The following is a 23,925-nucleotide window of genomic DNA, read 5'->3' on the forward strand; positions in this document are numbered from 1 at the left end:
GGATGCGTCCCTAGGTTTGTGAGGTGACTATTAACCTGCAGACCCCTCCCCCCCCCCCAATAACACGGAGCTCCTCTGCTCCAGTAGCCTCGCACCGCCCCCACAGCCAGACTAGTTGCTCCCCAAGACTGAGGCCACTGACAGCCTGGACAGGCAGCACAAAGGCTAAATGAAGCTCCGCCAGAAGGCATCAGAAAGGTCCAGCAGCTCTGAGGAGCCAGTTTGGCCACGTGGATTTGCCTGTGGCTGACCAGTAGGCAGATGCCCTTAGAGGAGCACGTTTCCATCCCAGAGAGTTGGGAAGAAAGAGCTATGCTCCTCCTAGACAGGAGACCAGGTCCCGGACAGAGCCACCCCTCGGCCCCTTCCTCTCCCCTCCTGCATGCAGAGACACGCAGGGACAGGTCCCAGACACAGTCATCCCTCGGCCCCTTCCTCTCCCCTCCTGCATGCAGAGACACAGGGACAGGTCCTAGACACAGTCACCCCTCAGTCCCTTCCTGTCCCCTCCTGCATGAAGAGACACGCAGGAACAGGTCCCAGACACAGTCACCCCTCAGCCCCTTCCTCTCCCCTCCTGCATGCAGAGACACACAGGGACAGGTCCCAGACACAGTCACCCCTCAGCCCCTTCCTCTCCCCTCCTGCATGCAGAGACACACAGGGACAGGTCCCAGACACAGTCACCCCTCAGCCCCTTCCTCTCCCCTCCTGCATGCAGAGACACACAGGGACAGGTCCCAGACACAGTCACCCCTCAGCCCCTTCCTCTCCCCTCCTGCATGCAGAGACACAGGGACAGGTCCTAGACACAGTCACCACTCAGTCCCTTCCTCTCCCCTCCTGCATGCAGACACACAGGGACAGGTCCCAGACAGTCACCCCTCAGCCCTTTCCTCTCCCCTCCTGCATGCAGACACACAGGGACAGGTCCTAGACACAGTCACCCCTCCGTCCCTTCCTCTCCCTTTTGCATGCAGAGACATGCAGGGACAGGTCCCAGACACAATCACCCCTCAGTCCCTTTCTTTCCCCCATGCAGAGACACACAGGGACAGGTCCCAGACACAGTCACCCCTCAGTCCTATTCTCTCCCCCTCCTGCATGCAGAGACACACAGGGACAGGTCTTGGACACGGTCACCCCTTCCTGTCCCACTTACATGCAGAGACACACAGGGCGTGGTGTTCAGGTGGCAGAATAGCTATGCATTTCATGAACCAAAAGGTCTGTCCAGCAGCTCCAGTGACAAAAAGACCGTTCCTCTGCTCCTCAAAGGTCTCCCTCCCTCACTGCCAGCGAGTCGACCCTGGAGGACAGGGTAGAACTGCGCCCTCCGAGTTTCCCCGACTGCACTCTTCAGGGGAGCAAACCGCCCTATATTCCTCCCCTGATGCGGCTGGTGGTTTCGAAATGCTGACCTCATGATCACAGCCCAGTACACAACCACTCCACCACCAGCCATCCTCCTGGAAGCCCTCTGGGCAGCTCTGCGCTGTCCTGCCCTGTCGCAGAGTCAGAATCAACCTGACAGCACACTGCAACAATACCCCCCGAGAAGCCCACAGACACACAACCTGTAGTGTCACACCAGCGAAAGCACTGAACGGATTTAGCACTGAACGGATTTGGCACGTCCCGGCTGCTCTCTTCATCCTGTGGTGCCCATATAGCCCAGAAAAGGGCCTTTCCAGGAGCCCACCCACACGGAGAACCGCTGGGTCGGCCACCCCACCACATCCAGAATCCCCTGGCTGCAATCAAAAGCGCCAAACCTACAAAGCAAACAGGCCATCTAGGGACGTGATCAATCTTCCCGGAGCTGCGCGGCCCAGCCGGCTCGCATCTAGAAACCCAGCTAATCACACCAAATTGTTTGCAGGGGATTTGAAACTTATTATTTAATAATGTTACTGCTGACATTCTAGAGTTCACGGATAGATCTGTGGAGCCTTTGTGAATAGAGAAGAATTGTCACAGATGCTGGGAAAAAATCAATTTTGCATAGACGGGCCAACATATTTTAGGGGCAGTAAAAATATATATCTACTCAGAGGAGCGATTTCTGTAATAGCTGGATCCCTGGAGGAAGGTTTCCCACAAGAGGCGCTAGAGAGCCTGGCCAGCCCGGGATGGAGCGAATGAGCGCAGAAGACCATGCAGGGGGTGCTTTGCAGATGTGCTTTCTGTTTTTCTCCCTACTGCCCGGCAGCTGGTGCCACCCTCCTTACGTAATGCCTAGGTGTTCAACACAACATCCATAAAGAACTGGCCCTGACCCAGATTCTGTGCTAGGTGTTGGGAGCAGAGATGCAGGACTCAGTCCTGAGAGACGGGGAGGCAAGGAGGGAGGTACAGATTCGGGGCCTGGGCTTACACACCTTGGAGGCTTCCCCAGGAGTGCAACTGAGATGGGCTAAGGTTGAGTGAAAACTAGGTCAGACGGGGAAGAGGGCAAGGCGTGTTAAAGGAACATAGCTGGTGCAAAGTTGTGGAGACCCTGGGTTGTGCACATGGTTAGCCGCACTCTGCTGGGTGAAGGTGTGAGTCCATGCAGGGGTGCCGCAGCAGAAAGGCCTGGCAGCCTACTTCCAAAGAGGGCCCTTCATTCTGTTCTGCCACACACCGGGTCGCTGCGAGTCAGAGTGGACACCCCAGCACCTGGTGGCGGTGGAGAAGGAGGATGCAGAGGGGCAAGTGCACCTTCTGGTGGCAGTGGCAGAGTGGGAGCAGCCTTGGCGCGATTTGTTTGTGTTGAAGTGGGGGTAGGGTTTAGGAGGAGTCAGGCCTGAGAAGGTACGCTATTTCCCTCTGAGAAGTTGCAACAAAGGCTGTGGACTGAGTCCAGGCTACATCAGTCATGGCTGAGAAAGAAACACCCAAAGAGACATGAATATGTCAAATGTGGGTACTCTGGAACGACAGTGGGACTGAGAAACTCAGAAGCAGCACAATGAGCCCTTTCGGGAGCCTATTGTGGGGTGATAAAGAGGGACAAGCGTCCAGGGAGGTGCCACTGGCCACCATCTTTGAGCCGGCCACCGCTGTTTCTGATTCTGCTCAGAATCCAAATACAAGAGGTCCACTCACCATGAAACGCAAATGCTGCCTCCAGTTTCTCAGAAAGGGCTTGGGTGTGTAGTTCCAGTCCACTCAAGTTAAAAGTCGGGTTTGCTCTTACTTCACGAGCTTGACCATGACTGAACTGAGAAGGACTGGTCTGAGCCCTGGCCCTGAAGAAGCAGCCAAGACGGCGCTGTTCCAGCCCCTGCGGTTCTTTCCTAAGCCCTCCGCTCTTGTGGGAATGCTCGGCTTCGCAGAGGCTTGCTCCACTTCTGCCCAGGCTCAACTCTGCTGGCCCTGCATCACCATGCTTTCTTGTCCACAAGTTCTTTCCCTGCCCTGGACAGCATGTGACCATCCAGTAACTGGCCTCCAGGACTTCCACCCCCATATCCACTCCTATGCCTAGACCTCGCCCCTTTCCCTCTCCCTCTCTTGCTCATAACCTTTCGTCCTTCCAGCTTTCTTTTCCTTCACCCGCATCTGTTCCGTCACCTGGTTAAGAGCACTAGTTTCTTCCCCATCTTCTGCCCGGTCCTGTGGGGCCGCAGCGACTCAATGACGGTGGGTTTTGAGTTTGAAAGGTCTCATGCATGTGTCATCTCCACCTGCTTTGCTTCAGCATTGAAACCGGCTGGAGTTACTTTTAGGTCCGTGGGTAGCACAGACGGTTTGAGCTCATCTGCTAAGCTACGGGTGAGTGGTCCATATGCACCACAGAAGAAAAGTCTGGCCATCGGTTGCCTCAGAGAAAACCCTGTGGAGCCATTCTGGGCCCCGCATGGTGGGATCACTGTCTCAGTGGCGAGGGGTTCGGATTTGGGTGGAGTTCCTTTTCCTCTGAGGAACAAACCAGCAAGAACATTCCAACTCCCTCAAGGAACTAGACGTCTCCTTCCCTGTGTGACCGCGCTTCTTCAACAAGGACCGGGGGTTGCTGAGTGTATGCCAGATGTGTTTACATGTAGAAGAATCTCCTTTCATGCCTCCAAACCCAGTGAGCTAAGCGTTTTCTTCCTCACTGACCGATGAGGCATATGAAGTTTAGCAAGGCTGTGGCGTTTGCTTCAAGCCATTCCAGCAGCGGAGAGTGGTGCTGGGGACAGAAACCACAGGCTATCTAGCTATCTCCTTTCCCCCCCCCCACCCGCCCCCATTTTCAATACCCTACTAAGCAGGCTACTGGGAGTAAAGTGTAATCTCTGTGTGGTTTTGATTGAAATTTCTCTAATGATGCCGAACATCTTTTCATGTACCTGTTGCCCATTCGCTTATTTCCTTTGATACAATGGCTGTTCTTTGGCTCAGGTTTTGGTTGTCGTTGGCGGTGGTGGTGCCTGTAAAATCGGTGTGGGCACAGGGAGCCCCTCCATACAGTAATGAAAGGTCACCATCGTCACAACCATACGTATCTATGACACCATTAACTCAGCTGGTGCTGGTGGTTGAGTGTTGACTGCTAAGTACCACTCTGGTGGTTCAAAGCTACCAGCCACTCTGGGGAAGACTGGGGGCCTCAAACCCCCGTAGAGTCGCTTTGAGTTGGGAACCATTCAGTGGGAAGTGGGTAGTTGTGGGGTCCAGCCCCAGCTTCATTCTTTTGCATATAGAGATCCAGTGAATCCATCATTTATTGCAAACTACTCTCTCCCTATTGAATCAGCTTGCCCCCCCCCCCCCCGACTGAAAATCAGCTGATCGTAGGTAGATGTGGAGGGGGTGGGTTATCTCTGGACTAGGAATTCTGGTCCATCGAGGACTAGGAGGTTTTTGCTCAAGGGCAAAGATGAAGTGCCACATCAATGAGGCAAGGAAGAGTGCATCCCTCGCTGGACCAAGTGGGAGTTTCCAGTCAGAGGCGGCGGGGTCCCCAGAAAGAGCAGGGTACAGTGAGCAGAGAAGCCCTTTCAGGAGTGAAATGCTACACACACACCACCACCATCACCACCCACGATGAAGTGGTGAGCAAGAAGTTTAGAAATTCATTTGGCAATTTGATGTTGCTGTGACCTCCATGGGCCGTTTGTATTGCACATGTTGGAAATTTCATCTAAAAGCGATTCTCCACCCCATGTTGTCTGAGAAGGCCTGGCCTTGCTGCCTTCCGAACAAGGGTCGATTTGCTTAAATTTTCCCATCTTGGTTGCCTTGTGTGATCAGTGCTTTTAGTTAGACACATTATTGCAGTGGGCAGTCTCCCTCATCTTCCTCACAGCCTTCCAGGAAACAGGCGCCAAGATCCACTGACCTCGATGTGTGCTCTGTACGATTCCTTTCAAAGGGAAAGCAGGCGTTCGTGCTGAATTGCAGCTAACAGGGAGTAGATCCAATGCTCAGCAAATAAATGTGTTTCCAGAATCTCAGGCCTGAGATTACCAATGAGCTCCTAGCAGAAGAGGACTTTATTTTTCAGACTGTATTCCTTAAATTGATTGCCATCTTAACTAGCAATTGAACTTAGTCTAGACAACAGATTTCTGTAGTTGCTAAGGAACTGGATTAGCGCTAATCTAAGGAATGTGTGATTCGGTTTGAGGCCTGGTTTGTTACTACAGCACTTTAATTGCAGATAAATGCCGTTCACGGCTCTCTGGGGTGTAAAGCATTTCTCCCCGAGCTGGTGGGGCAGCTGTGTTTGAGTGTCTCCTGCAAACACAAGGCATTCAGGCAAGAAGTGACCTCAAAAGAAAAAAAAAGGCTTCTTAAGGCTCCAACATTAGCACCTGCGCCGCCTGCCTGAGCACTCAGGGCCGGGCAGCCTCCCCATGCAGGAGAGGCAGACCGAAGAGCTGTCGCCACCCTGCGCACACGCTGCTAAGTGCGCCTCGCGTCCCTGATGAGGTCATTCTGCAGCAGCCATCCCGCGGTCAATTCCTCAGATAAAAGATTGTCAGCCCGAGAAATTCGATTTCTGCCTGGTAGCCGGAGAGAGCGTTCTAAAAGAACACATCTGAAAGGATTAGCCTCACCCACTCCTCTGGGAGCGGTCCAGTGCTTCCCTGTCCCTTCCCCGTCCTTGAATGCTAAGGACTGCATCCCTGGAAGCCTCTGCCGACCGAGCTGTCTCTTCTCCAGGCTCAGCGTTGCAGGGCCTTCTGAAGGCACACAGCTTTCTGCAATTGGCCGTTTGTGACTGCGACTCACTGGTGGTCTGGGCTTCTCCATTGCCCCGAAGGTTTTCCATCCCTTCCGCTAGGCAATGCCTTGTCTCGCTCTCAACACTCACCCACTGCCATCGAGTACAGACCAACTCATGGGGACTCTACAGGACAGGATGGCACTGCCCTGATAGGTTTCCAAGACTGTAACTCTTTATGGGAGTAGAGAACAGCTGGTAGCTTGGAACTCCTGACCCTTTGGTTAGCAGCCCAATGCATAGCTGCTATGCCCCCAGGGCTCCTTACCTGGACACAGTTCTCATTCAATGAGGCAGTGGAAGCTGGTCAGGTGAGAGGCCGCAACTCAAGTCTCAAGAATGGGAGGTCCCACAGGGTGAGCCAAATGCCAGGGCTAAAAACAAATGCTGCCATTGAGTCGATGCTGACCATGGGTTTCCGAGGATGTAACTGGGTATGGGAGTAGAAATCCCAGTCTTCCGTGGAGCTGCCGGCCATGCGGATGGATCACAGCCCAACATGGAACACTATGCCACCAGGGCGACTGTACATCTTCCATACAGGACTCCTTGGCAATCACTCAATAGGCCCAGGCCTTGGGTTGTCCCACCTTGAAGTCATCTTCATCCATTGGAGCCAGGTCAGCTTGAGAGCCAACCACACGGGGAGGATCTATCTGTAGAATGAGGAGGCTCCCATTGCTGATCATGATGAAGTAATTCCAAACATTACATTTCTGTGATGCTCATGCAAGCCCAGCAAGAAAGTCTGCTGGAAAAAGGTGTGGCCTCTCTACAGACATATGATTGGTACGGTTTCCCACGCTAAATTCAGTTTCAAATCAAGAGACCACTGAAATGCCACTCTTTGGAGTCTCTTTTTTTCTGTCAAAACTCTCACTGTGCTAGAAGTACTTTTCAGCAGTTTCCACCAAGTGGAGTAAACTCTACTTTGTATATCATCTCTTCATGTTTAATTATAAGGATTTGGATGTGCAGCACCCATTAATCAGTAATTAGATAGTACTGTAACAAGAAATTAAACAAAGATAAAAACAACTCAGCACAAGACCATATCATCTGCTCACGTTCCATGTAGCATGATAAACAAAGGACGGAGTGCCTGAGAGACCTGATGACCAGCTGATTTGTTATTGTTAGCGACCTGCCATGCCAGTGGGACACTTAGCTAATCCACAAACATACTCCAGTTCCAGGCAGACCTCATTGTACCGGGCGCCACTTTATTGCGTTTTGCAGATAGTGTGGAGACCCTGGCTCTGGCAAGTCGATTAGTAATCATTTTGCCAACAGCACATGTTCACGGTAGGTCTCGGTGTTCGTTTAGTAATGTGGCTACTTCAGCAGCCCTGGTGGCACTGTCCAGTAAACACTGAGATGCTAACAGCAAAGTTAGTGGTTCAAGGCCAACAGCCGCTCCCACAAAGAGTCAGCATCCTCAGAAGCACCACACAGGGTCACAGTGAGTTGGAATGGACTTGATGGCAGTGGGTTTGGATGGGTTGGCTTATTGCACATTTTATTTGTACTATAAAATTGTTCAAATTTTTATACACACTGGGAAACCAAAGAGTCATGTGACTCACTCTTTTGCAGTGGTCTGGAACCAAACCTGGTACTTCTGTAGATGGATGGTTAGTCCTCTTTTCAAAGCACCAAGATACAGACGAAAGCAGGTGCTTATATAGCAAATCCATTTAGGAATCAAAGCAGCCCTTGGGGCATGGTAGTTATGCATTGGGCCACTAACTGCAAGGTCAGCGGTTCACAACCACCAGCTACTCCGAGGAAGAAAGAGGTGGCTTTCTTCTCCCATAAAGAGTTACAGTCCTATAGGGTTTCTATGAGTTGGCATTAATACAATGGCAGAGAGAATTAGGAATCGAGGCTGGAGATGTAGGCACATTCTCTATACAATGCCATGCCCTTTTTTCTGTCTAAGGGTCTCTCAGTCAGTTATCAACGAGAGAAGTCAGCAGCAGCTCCTGCATCTCAATCCGGAAAGAAATGATGGAAGTAACCTGCTCCCGTGTGCCCCCCGCTGGCGTGGAGTGGTCCTGGCAGCTGGGCACATCAAGATATAGAGCAAACATCACTCCTGCCCTGTGATCAGGGAGAGAGCAAGCCCATGAAACGATCCCCGCCGCGTTCCTCCACTGGCGTCACACACATGTGGAGACTGTAAAGTCTTCAGACAGCGCCTACACGAATGAGCAGAATCTCCCCCTAAGTGGATGGGATTGTCTTGAGAAGCTGTACCGAGTGCATTTCATGGTGCCCTCCCAGGCTAACGTGATAGGAGGAGTCGTACTCACCAGCCTCTGCAACAAATCATGTGTCCGCGGCCGGCACAGTGTGCTGGGAAGAATGACAGAGGGAACTGCGGAGATCCCCTCTTGGATAGAGAGAGTGAGCTTCTCAATGGGGCCTCCCGGTCGGCGGGGGCAGCGGAGCCCTGGGTTACCATCATGTGTGTAACGTCCCGCTGAGCTTCCTGGAGCAGTCTCCACAAGCTTGGGAACCGCTGAGTCTCTCTCCAGGTAGAATCTCTTTGCCTGCTGGGCCGTGAAGCTGTGAAGCTTTCGTCTGTACAAAAGCATCTTGCAAAGTTTTGAGCACGCCTGTCAGTGAAAGCCACGTGCGACAGGGTGACAGCTCATCTGTGGGTATGCTCGTTCCTCCTCTTGTGCTGCTTCCTTCGACGGCTCCCCAATTAGAAGCTGTCCATCTCTCAGTGGGCGGCACGATTTATCTGGGGTCGCTATACCACATCAACGTTCGCCTCGTGATTCTTCACTGAGAGGCGCTCCTGCAAGCATTATCTCGTGACTCGTTATTCTGGGTTACCCGGCTGCATTCATGAACCAGAGCAAACCCTCTTGATCACGGATTATGATGCGGGCTTTCCCCGTCCACCCAGTGGGCCCTCCGAAGACCCCGGGGCTTTCACAGCCCTGAGCACGTTCCTTTGCACATGCCCTCCACCTCTGGAAATGACTCCTAGTTACTGCCCAAGCCAGCAATCGCCCCTGAGGACTCCCTCTTGTTCCTCAACTCCACTCCATGCATCTGCCAGTTTCTCTTCACCATCCCTTATCTCTAAGCCCTATTCTCCATAGCAGCTCAGGAGATTCTTCCACATTCGAAGCAGGCTTAATGACATGCTATTTTGACTTCTTGATTCACTTAACAGAAAGTCACCAGGACCCACATGATCGGCTCCGCATCCCTGTCCACCCCTCACACTCTCTGACCTTCAAACACCCCAAGCTCTTGTTACTACTGCTATGTGTTTACATGTCACTTCTTCTGCTTGGAATGGCTTTTTCTGGCTCATCATAACCCAGGCCTCCTCTTCTCCCTCCTTTCTCTCTGCCCTCTCCACATGTCAGCTTGATGTCATCACCACAGAGAAATCTTTCCTGGACACATGAAGTGAACCCCACCAAGGAGTCTCTGTCACATCAGCTTGTCTGTGTCCTTCATAGCGCTTGCCTGATCCAATTATTTTGCTATATTTTTACTAACTCATAATTGTGCTTCTCTTGATGCTCGATGAAGTCAGGAACCACATCTGTGTTAACCACCATGTCTCCTGGCCTCGGACAGAGTCTAGCACATGAGAGCACGTTCAGGGAATAGTTAACGTGAACGAAGCCTTCTCTTCCTGCTGCCGTATGACTCTGACCAAATCCTTGACCTCCTTCAGTTTCGGCTGTAAGACGAAGCTGTGGAGAGGTGGTATGTTCTTGGGGATACGTTATAGGAGTAAATCTATGTGGTAGCATGAGATATGCTGCTTGGTGCACTGTAGATGCAGAACAGGCGTAGTTAACACCCCCCCCCACTGTTTCATAGGAAATCTTCCGAAGAACTGGACATGGACAAGGTGACAGCAGCAATGGTATTGACCAGCTTGTCAACCAGCCCTTTGGTACGAAGTCCCCCTGTGCGACCAAATGGTAAGCATGGAGAGTGGGGCTTTGGGGTGGGCCTCTCTCTTAGGGATCTCCTTCCAATCAAACACAGTGATGGTATGACCCTCATCTATTAACAAGAAGCAAGGGGCATTGGAAAGAAATGGAAATCCCAGTGCTAGCTGCCTTCTCCACATCTTCCCAGTGACCTGCTGGCAGCTCATTTTTACAGGTGGTAGTCATTGACCCCAGTCATGGTTTCTGTCTTTACAGGATATATGTCTGTAGTCAGAAAGGTCTGGGAGGTTTGCGGCTCCATCATTGTTTGATTGGGGTCGGGGGTGTGTGGGGGGCGGGGACAGAGGGCAAGTAGAGATGTAAGAACTTAACATTAAAACAAAATGAACCTAAATGTAACCGAGACTTCAAAACCAATAGAATCATTTAGCTCATTCGTTAATTCAGTGATATATTAATTTGATATATTTAGCAGACACCGTTCTAGATGGTTTGACTACATCACTGGAGGAAAAAATTGATTGATCATAGCCATATTAACAGTAAGCATCTGCTGAGCACTCACATGTGTCGAGCATGGTGCTTGCTTTGGCTAATGTCACATGGCCAGGCCATGATCTCCGTTTTACAGATGAGAAAAGTGAAACAGGCCTTAGCTGGCTTGTGCATGGCAGAGCTGACCTACTCCCTGCCCCGCTGATGTGCGGCGGTGGGTCTTTCTTTTCCCCTTCACACTCTGGAAGCTCCTCTGAAAACCTGTTAGCATCAGTCTGATGCTGAACCTTCCAAACAAAGATGTGATGGGGGAAAAGATGTACTGATCTACTTTTAAAAATCACCCCATGGAGGGTCATCTCAACAGCTCTGCAATGAAGCATGGGTGCCAGGAGGCAGGGCCAACGCCACAGCAGCTAACCCCCACCCCACATCCACCTGAAGGAGCCTTCCCAACACCTAGCTGCTAGCCAGCAGGGTCCATTACGCACCTGGGCTGTGGCTGAAACTTCGTTTAACCATAAGCATGAGGTGTTCATTTTGCGGAACAGCCACGGAGGCCTCACCAAAGCATACTCCGGTCTTAAGTGAGGCCAAATTACCAGGAAGCTGGGAATTTAAATGTGCCTACCATGATCATTTTTCTAGCTGGGTGGCCCACCTCTCCTAAATAACCTGATGTTGCTTCTGGAGGGCACCTGGTAGACCACTATCCTGATTGAGCTTTCTCAGTTTGAACACATCTACTAAGAAAGGAAGCCAGTAACAACCACCTACCTTATTTCAGGAAAACAGAACGTCAGAAATCCATGGAGTCCTTCCTCAGAAAGTGTATTTCAAATGTCGTCACTTTATTTTTGTTCCCTGTTTTTAATGGAGAACATTGTTAACACTGCTTTGTATTGAATGGTTAAAATTAAACCTTTCTGCTGCTTCAATACAAACTTTTAAATACAGTTATAATGCAAGTAATTCCGTGTTCATGGATGGTTAAAAAAATGTAGTAATGACTCAACTAACAATCCCAAATTGTTTGATAGGGCTCATTTAGTCTGAAACGGGAAACAAATTCTGAAATAGGAAAAACAATTTATGATAATGATGGCATTATATTTTTAGGAATAAATTATTTTCCCCAGACTGATGGTGTAGCAGTGAGGTTGTGGAAAGTGTTGTATTCCCTTTCGGTGCCTGAAAAGGCCCATGCTCTCGGGATATGGGCATGCTAGGAGGCAATCACAGAAGCCTGTCCGCATTCTTGGTAAATCTGTATTTAAGATAAGCAGACGCTGCCCCCCACCCCTAATTTTTGTGATTTCTGAAAATTTTCTATGTCACTTTGTGCTTTTGGTTCAGTCCTGTTTCTAAAGGACATGATACCCACAAGCCAATGAGGAATCTAACTTTTGTAATTGGCATCAGTGTCCCGAAGCAGTAATAGTTGGTTTTCAAAATTAAACCCAGTTCTTCACAGGAAGAATCTTCCAAAAGTTCTTGGGAATTTCTATCCTCTTTATATTTCCCCTGAGTTTTTTAAGCTCCTTCATATTCGCCATGCTTACAATAAACTTAATGTCATGTTATGTGATCTTACGAGTGCCTGTTGCAGTCTGCTGGAAAGCCTCCACAGCCTGTGGAGCGGGCTCACCATAACCCACTGCCTTCGAGAGGATTACAGCTCAGTAAACACTGTCAAGGGTGTCGGTGGGGGGGGGGCTGGTTTCAAGAGCAGCCAAGCTCACCTTTCTCCATAGAGCAGCTGGGGGTTGGACCATCGATCTTGCAGTTCGCAGCCCTCATAACCCACAGTGCCACCAACATCATAGCGGCCACTCTTGCCGAAGGCCTTAGGTCAGGGTTCTCTTAAAGCCACTCTGTGTTGAATGGGACTGTGTTGCTAACAGACAGCCCGGAGGCAGATGAATGCAGCAGTGTTCTGTGTGGGCTGCAGCAAGCGAGGGGCTGATTTGGTTTTACTGGGGACATGTGAGCCTGCATAAATCACCATTTGATTCCCCTTGCCTTAATGAGATGGGCCGCAGCTTCTGCCATTTCAACTTAAAGCCTCACTCTTCTGACTGAATGTTGTACTGGACATGGTAGAAGGATATGGTGGACATGTATAATTAGGTGAAAGGAATCAGAAAGTTTTACGAAGAATGTTCGTCTACCTTTCGCCTTCACTTCATTTCTAATTACATAGTCGTTAGCAGGATTTTTTTAATGAGGCATTTGGGGACTTCCCCCTCAACCCCCCTTCATTAGAATGGCGTTTTAATATATTCAAAATGCACATCGATGTGGGAGAAAATACTCAGAGTGTAAGATTTGAAGAAATACTCATTAAGATTGGGGATCTTGAAAGGTAAAGCAAATCTTCTGTGGTTAAAAGACCCCCGAAGACATTCTAACTGCAACAAAGAACTCTCTTCATTAGCAAACATTTCATGATGTTTTCCACTCGAAGTGCAAAGGTAAATTATTAGTAATTATTTCCAAGAAATTCTTATCTGTCTCCAGCCTGAGCCAAAGGCAAGAGGCAAACTGGCTGATTAGGGCTACATCCTAGGCACAGGCCTTGAGCTTAATTTACTGGTCTCAGCTGTAAAGTGACTGAATCAGAGGGGCAGAGGTTGTGAGGAGCCACGAGGTTGTCTGTGTGACTGAGCTTTGTAAACTGTCAGCCACTGTTGTCCACTGTGGCTGGTGGTTATCATTGGGCCGCCAGCAGTTCGAAACCACCAGCCACTCCTTGGGAGAAAGATGAGACTTTCTACAGCAGTAATGAGTTACAGGCTCGGAAAACCCACTGGGACAGTTCTACTCTGCTTTTACTGGGTAATTGGGAATCGGCCTCAACTCGGTGTGTCAGTGAGTGAGTTATTGTTTGTTTGAATTAGAGGGCTGGTACACGGCTCTAACTTTCCCAAAATTATGATTTCTCTTAGATCTGAAATCTTGTATCTTTCCTCTAAATGTATATTCCAAGGGGCACAATTCCCAGGAGAAGTTCTTTAACAAGCAGGGAGGATTCTGGGACCACACAACTTGAAAGAATAATGCACCCACAGCTCCCCAAGTTTGGGAACAAATTGCTCATCCTCCCCGCCCACCCTTCCCTTGTAATCTCCATTTATATCCCAAGGAATTAATCCGGCAACATAACACACCTCAGGAAATAATTTCTTAGAAAAACCTAAGTTACCTGGTTAAAAATAATAGAGCCATTTATAAATTGGAGTGTGTGAGTCATGTTTTTCCCCCTCGGCGGAAACAGTAAAATGTCACCTAGCCTGCTGTTGCAGAGTAGGGAGGAGGCCAGCAGGTGAGGTGCCTGGACACAATCGGCCGGTGCTGTTGGGAGCGGCCGCGTCCAGGCTGACCTGTGTTTGTGTGCCTGCAGAGGGCCTGGGCGGCTCCTGGAAGGAAGCAGCCGGCGTGCCGTCCAGCACGAGCAGCAGCGGCTACTGGAGCTGGAGCGCCCCCAGCGACCAGTCCAACCCGTCCACCCCCTCGCCGCCGCTCTCCGCCGACAGCTGCAAGCCCTGCCGCCCGCAGGCGCCGCCGCCCGAGGACGGCATCGACGAGTGCGAGGCCAGCAACCTGCTCTTCGACGAGCCCATCCCCCGGAAGAGAAAGGTGGGTCCTGCACGCGGTTTTCTGTTTTAAGTACACGCAGGTGCAGCCTGCCCTGAACTTAGGGGCTCACGCTCCTCGACCACCCTCTGCGATATCAAAGTAAGTCAATGAAATCCCAGCCCTGAAAACCAGTGAGATATAGACATGGTTCTTCAAAGGGCGAAGACTCCGTCTTCTGAGTCTCTGAACTTGGTGGAAAGGGTTAATAGCAGGTAAAAAGGTACACGTTCCCAGGGTTTGGAAGTTAAGCTTCTGACTGGGTTTGGTAATTAACTCATTCACTTAGTGGGATTTAATTTTTGTCAGATGTAAAATGTAATCACCTTCCCGACCACCACCGCCCCCCCTCTACTTTTCTGCTTCCATCAGCTCTGCAGGGCAGTTGAGAATAATCTTTTGCATCTCAGTTTATCAAGTCAGATCTTAGGAAGATCGCTATCACAGCCTACAAATCATTGCATGTCATATAGATAATCGCGAAAAGGGAGATGAATTGCTTGCATTTTCTAAACCCCTCACAGCAGTCCTGAACAAGAGGCGGAAACTAGGAAACAGAGAGAGGATGCACTTAACTAAGCCACCTCACACAGCTTAGGAAGGTCGCCAAGCCTGGCTCTATCTGAACTGATGTTCGTGTCCCTCTCAGCCTCGCTCTTCGAGAACATTTAAAAGACCGTTGCCCTAACATAGCGTTTCAAATGCATTTCTCCTTTAAAACAATAAGCCGTGTGAGCGCTGTTACCCCGAAAACACCTTACCACTATCTGAAACATCGCTGCGAACATGAAACTTGCTTTCGCTGCTGTTCGTAAGTCGGTGTGGGGAGCTTCAATACCCATGACAACTCCCAGCAAAAAACCCAAGGCAAACCCCAGGGCCGCTCGCCCTCCAGCTCATCTCCCAGAGGCAGACAGAGATGGCACAGCGCCAGTACCTCCCTCGGCCTGGGTAACAGAAGCTGTGGCACTCGCTCCCTTTCTGGTGTGCCATGTGGTCTCCAGCTACTTCTACCTCATCACCAGGGCAACAATGGCCTGTCCTTTCCACAGGAAGGGGCATCGGGGCCACTCTTTTGCACCAGAGCCCTGGGCTGGATGTGCGGGTCTCCAAGGAAAGTGGGTCTTAAGCAGTTGGGGAGGGAGGGCAGCATCCTAGCTCCAATCTCTGTTGGCCAGACACCCCTCTGCAGTCTGTGTCCCCGGTCCGATCAGAGTGAGGTTCCGATCTCATAAAACATGGCCCAGCATGAGGGCCAGAACTACAGCAGGAGGAGCCCCACCTCCACTCTTGACGATTTAAAGGAGTGGGGCCGAAAGCCCCTCACAGCCTGGCGTATCTAATGTGGTCACTAAGGCCAGATCCATACTCTTGGCCTGCAGTTAGGTTGCATTGCTCAGGCTTACCCTGAGCAGATATGTGCTTCAGTTCATGTAAGTGATGGCCCAGTCACCAAAGAACAGGAATCATAGCTTCATCATGCAATGGCATGTACTTGGAGGTGTGCTGCACAGGCCGGCTCTGCACGGCACTGGATCGTAGGAAAGAGTGCACACGAGCCGCCTCTATCATTGTTTTTTCACAACTTCTCCACTGAATTGAGTCATGTCACCAGGAAACGACCAATGTCTCCAGAGAGAGGGACATTATGTTTGGTAGAGCAGAGGGTCAGCAGAAATGAGGCGCAACCCAAGGGAGTTGGCTTACCACAATAACCACAACAACAGACCTAAACATCAAAGATACTGAAGACGAAGAGCAAGCAAGGCCAGGGATCGGAGCCGATGGCAGTGAACACCCCCGCATCACTAGCACCTGGCTGTGCATGATTGTCCCCAATAACCACTCCACGCTGCTTACGAAGACTGGCCTGTTGCTTCGGCCTTTTGAACTGGAAGCTACGTTGACATAGGAGCAACAGAAGACTCTTGTCGTTCATGCTTTCCTGCGGAAGCCTGCATTTATTGAGCACCCACGGGCGAATGAATGCTCACTGCCCTAAGAACAGGACTCGGCCCCTCGCTTCAAGCTGTTGCTAGTGGGGTGGAGACTGGTGTGGAAAGAGGCAATAACTATTATCAGTCATACAGGCTGTGCCCATGCTGAGGACCACTTCACAGGGACACCTGGCTCTGCCTTGCAGGCCCATGGAAGGCTTCCCCAAAGATGTGACATAGAAACTGTGCCCTATAGGACTCATCAGGCAAGGAGTGGGCAAAAGGGTATGCCAGGCAGAAGGGGCAACACCTGCGAAGGCCCAGTGCTCACGCCATCAGGGAAGCTGAAGACGGTCCGTACAAATGGGGCAGAGGATGGAGGCGACTGGGTGATGAAGGTGCACAGGGAGCAGGAAATAAATGGACAATGAGAAAGTCACTAAAGGGGTTAAAATGAGAGAGAGGTGGACATTCCGCATCTTAGAGGACTCACTTTCAAATATGGAGAATGGTCAAAGATGCTGTGAGGAAAACTGTCTATTTGATGGACGGACACGATGGCCCGGACCAAACTCGCCATTGACAGTGACCCAGTAAGACTGGGGAGGACTGCCCCTGTTGCTTCTCTTAACAGCAGTAGAAAGCCCCGTCTTTCTCCTTCGGAGCAGCTGGTGGTTTCAAACTGCTGACCTTGCAGTTAGCAGTCCATGATGGAACCACTGTACCCGCAGGGCCCCCAGCCTCGACTGTGGGCCCAAACCAAGCAAAGATTGAGGAAGTAGGCCAGGGCAGCATTCAGCTCTGTTAATGTAAGGTTACCTTGAGCCATAACCAATTGGACAGTCACTTAGAAATGCACCCTCCCGGATGTCACTGAGAGTGTGGAAAGTGAACTTTCCTAAACTTTAATAAAGCAATTTTACCAATATTTTGTACCTGAAGTAGGCGCTTGATAAATGCTCAGCTGTTTCCTTGCTGATCCATCTGTAACCTCTCCTCTTTGCCTTTTGAAAGCCTCTCGGCATGAACATTCAGCATCGCAGTCTTGATGCCCTTGGCTCCTGAGCCCTACTTCAGATAGGCATTATTCTGGGGTGGTCCTGATGGTGATGGTGTGTGAGTGGGGCTGAAAATCCCCTGGGGAATGCAAACCTTCCCAGCCAGCCCTCATTGTGTGCGAGACATCCCTCAATCAAAGCTATCATTGTTAAAACTGTGTCTGCGACTAATTCTCTACACTAATTGTGATACAGTCGACTGAGAGCTTATAAAAGGATATGTCAAAAAGTTTCTAAAACTTTCATGACTTAAGCTAGACAATCCCTTCCGGTTGGTAGGACTCTCCAAGTGAGTTCCTCCTACTTTACTCTCCATCCCTTATTTGGCTTGTGATCAGCTCTGAGCATCTCCATTAAAGAGCCAGGATTCGAAACCCAAAGGTCCACATTTTAAGCTCGACTCGAATTGCTTTAAAACATAAGAAAATCATGTCACCACCCTGGTCATGTTTCTTCAACTGTAAAACACAAAACGGTCTTGTGCCTCTTAGGAAAATCATGATGAGGCGTGAGACCGTAAGTAGAAAAGAGTTAATAAACCTTAAAGCCCCTACATAGGATATGCCAGTATTTTATTAGCCATTCTGCAACCACTAGAAAAAGGGCCCCTTGTGGAGCAGTGGGTTATGAGTTGCCTGCTTACCAGAAGATCAGCAGTTCAAGCCCACCAGCCGTTCTGCAGGAGAAAGATGGAGCTTTCTGCTCCCGTAAAGATTTGAAGGCATGGAATCCTATAAAGGCAGTTACACTCTGACCTACAGCATACGATGAGTCGGAATCAGTTTGACAGCAGGGGGGTGGGGGAAAGACTCTCACGGATGCCACCTTCTCTTTCCTCATGAACCTCCCCTTCCCCTCGCCACCCAATACACGCCTTGCCCACCCCTCTTAGGGAGACCATGGTCCAGGACGAGAGCGTGAGGCGCATCTCCTAAGACAAGGATTCTCTCTGCGACGAAGAAGCGCTTCCTTTAAAGGTGGCTGCTGACCACAGCGACGTTTGCCCATCGTTGTGACAGTGTATAGGACACTTCTATACAGCATTTCCTTTAAGCACCACAAAAAACATCCACTTCGTCGCATCCCCATGTCGCAGGTCTTGTAGCTTAAGGGGCAGAGGTAAGATCAGCCTCGTGGAAATAGCACACGCATCTCTTAAAGCAAATGGGTCGAGGGAACCCGCTCGGCCCTCTGCCCACAGAGGAGGCCAGTCCATGTGACGTGGCAGGGTGGGAGGAGGAAATAAGGGGAGAGCAGAGAGCCAGAGTCCAGGCTCTCTGCTGGAGGGCCCACTTCCTACAGGAGCATCCTGCTTAAGAAAACCTTCAGGCAGACCAGTGAGAACGCAAGAAGGAAAGTGAAAGGCTTCTCTCGCCCAGCCAACGTCACTGAAGACCAGTGCACCCACGGACCACCCAGAGGAAATCCGGGGCGGCGTGAGGCGGGACCTTCCTCAAATTTTGGGGAAGGTGCAGTTCCCCATTACAGCCACACGGTGATGCCACAACAAAAAACCTGCTGCCCTCACGTTGATGCGCATTCAAAGCGACTCTGAAACAGTAAAAGTGCCCCAGTGTGTCTGAGGCTGTAATCTTTACAAAAGCAGACTGCCACATCTTTCTCCCCGTTCAAACACGGTTCAGGGAGCAGCCAGATGTTTAACTACTGCACCACAAGGCTGCTGCTAAGTGGTGCAGCGACCCCAAACACAGCTTCCGCAGAGTTCCTGGGAGGAACCCCATGTCGCCAAGAGTTAACCTCCGATTCCAGACAACACCTAAGAAAATCACATTGTGCAGGTAAGTAAATATTTATGAGCTCGTTGTCCTGTCAGGTTCTGCCCTCTCATGAGCATGACACATCTCAGCTCTGGTACTTAGGTGACCTGAAGCAAGTCTCTTGACCGCTCTCCGGGTCTCAGTTTTCCCATCTATAAAATATTGACAGGGATAGCTAGCTACCTGCGGATGTGGCTATTGTGAGGATGATCTGAGCGGACATGGAAAACGTAGTAACTGCTCCTGCGCGTGGTAGCCTTTCCTTTTTACTCGCCTGGAATGGACTAGAGTCCATCCCTGGGGGGCAGAAACGGTCACCTCCCAGAAGTGCCTCATAAGAGAGCCCATGGAGTGCGCTGAGGGGAGGTCCTCTCAAAGGCAGAGGGGGACTCTGGCTGGCCTGGCTTTGGATAAGGGGCTGCCCTACCTCAGGACTCCTCAGCCACCATGTCCTTGTTTTAGGGTTCACCTGAGAGACCAGTCTACATTGCAGAGAGAGGACAGAAACTGGGCAACCTACGAGGAAATGTGACTCCAGACTCCACCCTTCAGGGCATCAGCAGCAACTCAAAAGTGGGGTGGGGTGGGGTGGGGGGGAACGACTCCCAAAAGTTCATAGAAAAATGGGAACTAAGAGATGATGCAATTGCCCCCATGGATATATATTTTTAAGCCCCCCGCATTCATCATTTTCATTTATCTTAGGACTAACTCGACCCAGCGACGGGAGAGACTGAAGCCAGAGCAGAAGGTGCTGAGTTCAGGGAAGGCCTTTGCTGGAGCAGTGCAGTAGGAAACAGTGAAGTCGTCATTTGTTCCATGTGCATGCTCAGCCGTTCAGCACCAGAAATAGTCACTTTAAATTGTGAATGACTGCTCTGAAAAGAACACAACACACACACACACACATACACCACCCCCACCCCGCAGAACGAGCATGCTGCACAGCCCGGTTCCACTCACTTCCTTCCTCGACCGCTCCAGAAATAGACCCAACTGTTGCACAGCTGCGCACTGTGTGGTGACGCAGTGTCCCAAGTGGGTGCACAGGAGCTGATGGGCCTCAAAGACAGACAGACAGGATCAAGGGTGCAGACGAGTGAGGCCGTAGCAATTTCGTGTCAGGCTCGCAGAATCATCAGCCACGGTGCAGTCTAAGAGACCTGGATGGTTGAGGACGTCAGAAATCCTCTAGCCCAGTGGTTCCCAACTGTCCACAGGCCACGACCCTTTCATACAGTTCCTTATATTGGGGTGACCCCCCTCAATCATTCATTACTTTCGTTGTTACTTCCAAACTGTAATTTTGCTACTGTTATGAATCAGGCGACCCCTGTGAAAGGGTTGTTTGACCCCCCCAAAGAGGTCATGACCCACAGGTGGAGAACTACCGTGTAACCTTTCTGAGTTTGAGGACTCTGGATCACACCTAGAAATTTGCAGATGGCCCTGAAGATGGGCTGTCCCTTGGGAATCCACTGGTGGATTGCAGGTTACCAAGTTCTCCTCGGTGGTACGAAAGGGGACGTGGTCAACTTCTGGCCAGGAGATTGACAGAAGGTCCTTCTGCAGTCAGTAGTGTTACCCACCCAGAGGCACCTTGCGCGCTCCCTCTGAGCTCCTAAGTAGTACACAGCGTTAAGTGCTTGACTACTAGCCACAAGTTTGGAGGTTCGAATCCACCCAGAGGCACCTCAGAAACAGGCCTGCCTATCTGCTTCCAGAAGATCACAGTGTGAAAAGCCTAAGGAACAGTTCTACCAAGCACACCTGCAGTCGCCATGAGCTGGAACAAGGTGCTCCTGCTGTCAAGGACGCTGACTATTCCGGGGACAACTTAGATGTGTATATACACCACACGCACGCACACGCACACACACACACACCGCACGCACACACACACCCAACCTCTCTCTCTCTCCAAAGACATACCTGAGGCTCTTTTCAGTTGCCCCAGGAAAGAGCCCCCCCAGACTGCTCTCTGGTGATCTGGGGAGGAAAGCCTCCTCTATGTGCTTGGCGCACCAGATTAATGTCTGGTCGCTCTCTCCCTTACGTGTGCAGCTACCAATGCCCTCCCTGTGGCCCCGTGGTGGAATAGTGCCCTGTTCCCCCCAATACCTTCATCGTTTCCTTTTTTGTTCCCTCTCCCCCACCCCTCCCCATGCCTCCGGGCATTGTTTATTTACTGTTGTGTTCTCCCTGCCTTCCTCCTCCTCCTCCTCCTGTGGCTTGCGTTCCTTTAGTGTGACAGTTCTTACACAGTGTTTCCACTGGCCATCGGTAAGGAACTTGGAGTAGTACTTAACCACCATTTAAGAGATCTCGCTTGGAGCGAAAGCATCCTCTTCCAAGAGAATGAACAGTCACTTGATTTCATTAAAGTTGAGAGATTCGGCTAGTATCCTCTTACTCTCCAATGTTATATTAGCAAGTACTGTGAGATGACTCCCATTTTTAAGGTGAAAATCAGGTTATTGTAATATTTGGAAATAGATGTAAAAATAAAATATCCTCCCCTCTCCCCACCCTGGCTATTCCCCCCACCCATCTGTCAGTTTTTGTAAGTACTGCGATAGACTGTGTGTGACTGTGACACCAGGAGTCATGCCACAGGCACGTCAGACACCACAGAGCTGCCCACGGTGGACGGGCTTCAGCAGAGCTTACAAATCCAGACAGACTACAAAGAAGAGGCTGAAAAACTAACCGGATGAAAAGTGATGACAGTGTTCAGCACTGTCTGATACAGTTCTAGCACATGAACTTCTCGGATTGGAAGGCTCTCAAAATGCGATCGGGAAAGAGCTGCCTCCTCAAAGGACAGTATCTCTCTTTAATCATTTTGTTGGAGGCTCGGACAGCTCTCATCACAGTCCACTCCTGCATCCAGTGTCAGGCGCATCTGCACGTTTCTTGCCATCATCCTTTTCAAAACAGGTTCTTTCTACCTGAGCCCTTGGTATCAGCTCACTTTGTCCCCTCCCTTCCCCACCCTCCTTCCCTCATGAAGTCCTTGATGATTTGTAAATTACTGTTTCGTTTCTGTCTTACACCAACCACAGTACAGTCTGTCTTACTGGCCTGAACAGAGCAAAGCCTTCAGGACCCTCCACTGCTCACGTGACATGAATCTAAAGGAGAAGAAACGACTGTACATTTCCATTAATGTGCAGAATGTGGAATGTACAAAGCATGACTCCAATTGGAAGTCACCAAAAATGAAATGGACCACACAAAGATCAACATGCTTGGCTTCAGTGAGTTCAAATGAACTAGGATCGATGCCATTTTTAATGAAGAAATCCCATCCCTTACTCTGCGGGGCCTGGCGAATGAGAAGGAATAGCACTTCATGCACCGGGAAAAAGCACACCTTTCAAGATCGATCCGGACGTGCAATGATGTCAATGATGGGGTAATAGCCACCCTACTAAATTAAGACCGGTAAATACTATTCAAATTTATATACCAACTCCTTAAGCCAAAGATTAAGAAATCTGAAGATTTTAACCATTTCCTGCAGTCTGAAATTGATCAAACGTACAATTCGAATACATTGATCATGACTGGTGACTGAAATGCAAAAGTAGGACATGAAGGATCTGAAGTTGAAGTGTGGCCTTGACACAAATCTACAAGATAAGTGGCTTTTTCTCTGCAGAACCCTTTCTTCAACGATGTCAATTGACACTATAATCATCTGAACAGACAAGGGTAATTCTTACTCAAAACATATTGTGGGGTTTAAAATCAGGAAAGGCGGGCATCAGGGTAATATCCTTTCACGCGTGTTCAGTCTGTATCCTGAGCAAGCGTACCAAGAAGCTGGACGATTTGAAGAAAAAACAGCATCACAACTGGAGGAAGGCTCATTAACAACCTTGGATGTTGTATTTACTCATAACTCTTCCCCTCACTGGAATGCTTTTGGTTTTTTCTATCCCCAATATCTGGGGAGGGGGGGGGGGGGAAAGAGGACCTGATGCAGAGGGCTTAAGTGGAGAGCAAATGCTTTGAGAATGATTAGGGGAAAGAATGTACAGATGTGCTTTAGACAATTGATGTATGTATATGTGTGGATGGTGATAAGACTTGTATGAGCCCCTAATAAAATGTTTTTTTAAAAGTCCTTAATAAATTAAATGTTTTTCATCAAGGAAAGGTTTGAGCTTCATGGACCCTGGGGTCCATGAAGCTGTTACTTTTCTCTAGAGAAACCTGGGTGCCGAAGGAAGCATGTCTTTATTGTCACTATCCTTTCAAATGTCATTCGTACTTCCTTCTATTATGATTGAGCGCTTCAAACCACAAGAACATTAGTTAGTACTTTGCTACCAATGAGAGTGAGGTATTTTCATCTCATGTTAACAGTTGTAGCACCTGTCATGAAACATGACAGCTTAATATTACTTCAAAATTAGTGTCTACTGTTACTAAAAAGCACCTATATCACAAAATATATCTAGTATTTTTATACTTATATCCCATTGTACCTGTTTTGTCATTCTCTGCATTTTATTTTGTACACTAAAAAGCATTATTCTGAGAAGCGGGGCGTAGGTTTTATCAGATGCATGGCAAATGAAAGAGCCCCTGACATTGTGGTTCTGCCCCACTGAGACCTCCAGGGCCCTCTGAGCACAGCAGGGAGAAGAGGAGATAATGTGGGGGTGGGAGGGATATTTTAGGAGTAAGGCTAAAGAGGAGCATCCATTACCCTATCCACGGTCCACTGGCCCAAATTCAGTCAAATGACTCCGCTTGACTAAAAAGGAACTTAGAAATGAGGTTCAATTATGTGCCTACAAAAAGGAAAAAGCACTAGGTGAACACATGCACTGTCACCAAGCCCAAGGACACAATCAGCAAAGAGATGGCATCCCA

The 23,925-nt window shown here is 49.8% G+C and overlaps 1 protein-coding gene across 1 annotated transcript in view; it reads left to right on the forward strand.

Annotated features, from left to right (window-relative positions):
• ZNF704 (zinc finger protein 704) overlaps nt 1–23,925 on the forward strand; it is a 261,357-nt gene that overhangs the window by 206,226 nt on the left and 31,206 nt on the right. Inside the window, exons 3-4 of the mRNA XM_075549539.1 lie at nt 10,058–10,161; nt 14,033–14,268. Coding sequence (XP_075405654.1) covers nt 10,058–10,161; nt 14,033–14,268 — 340 coding nt within the window. The remainder of the gene's footprint in view (nt 1–10,057; nt 10,162–14,032; nt 14,269–23,925) is intronic.

This window comes from Tenrec ecaudatus, chromosome 5, assembly GCF_050624435.1.
Source record: "Tenrec ecaudatus isolate mTenEca1 chromosome 5, mTenEca1.hap1, whole genome shotgun sequence".
NCBI lineage: Eukaryota > Metazoa > Chordata > Mammalia > Afrosoricida > Tenrecidae > Tenrec > Tenrec ecaudatus.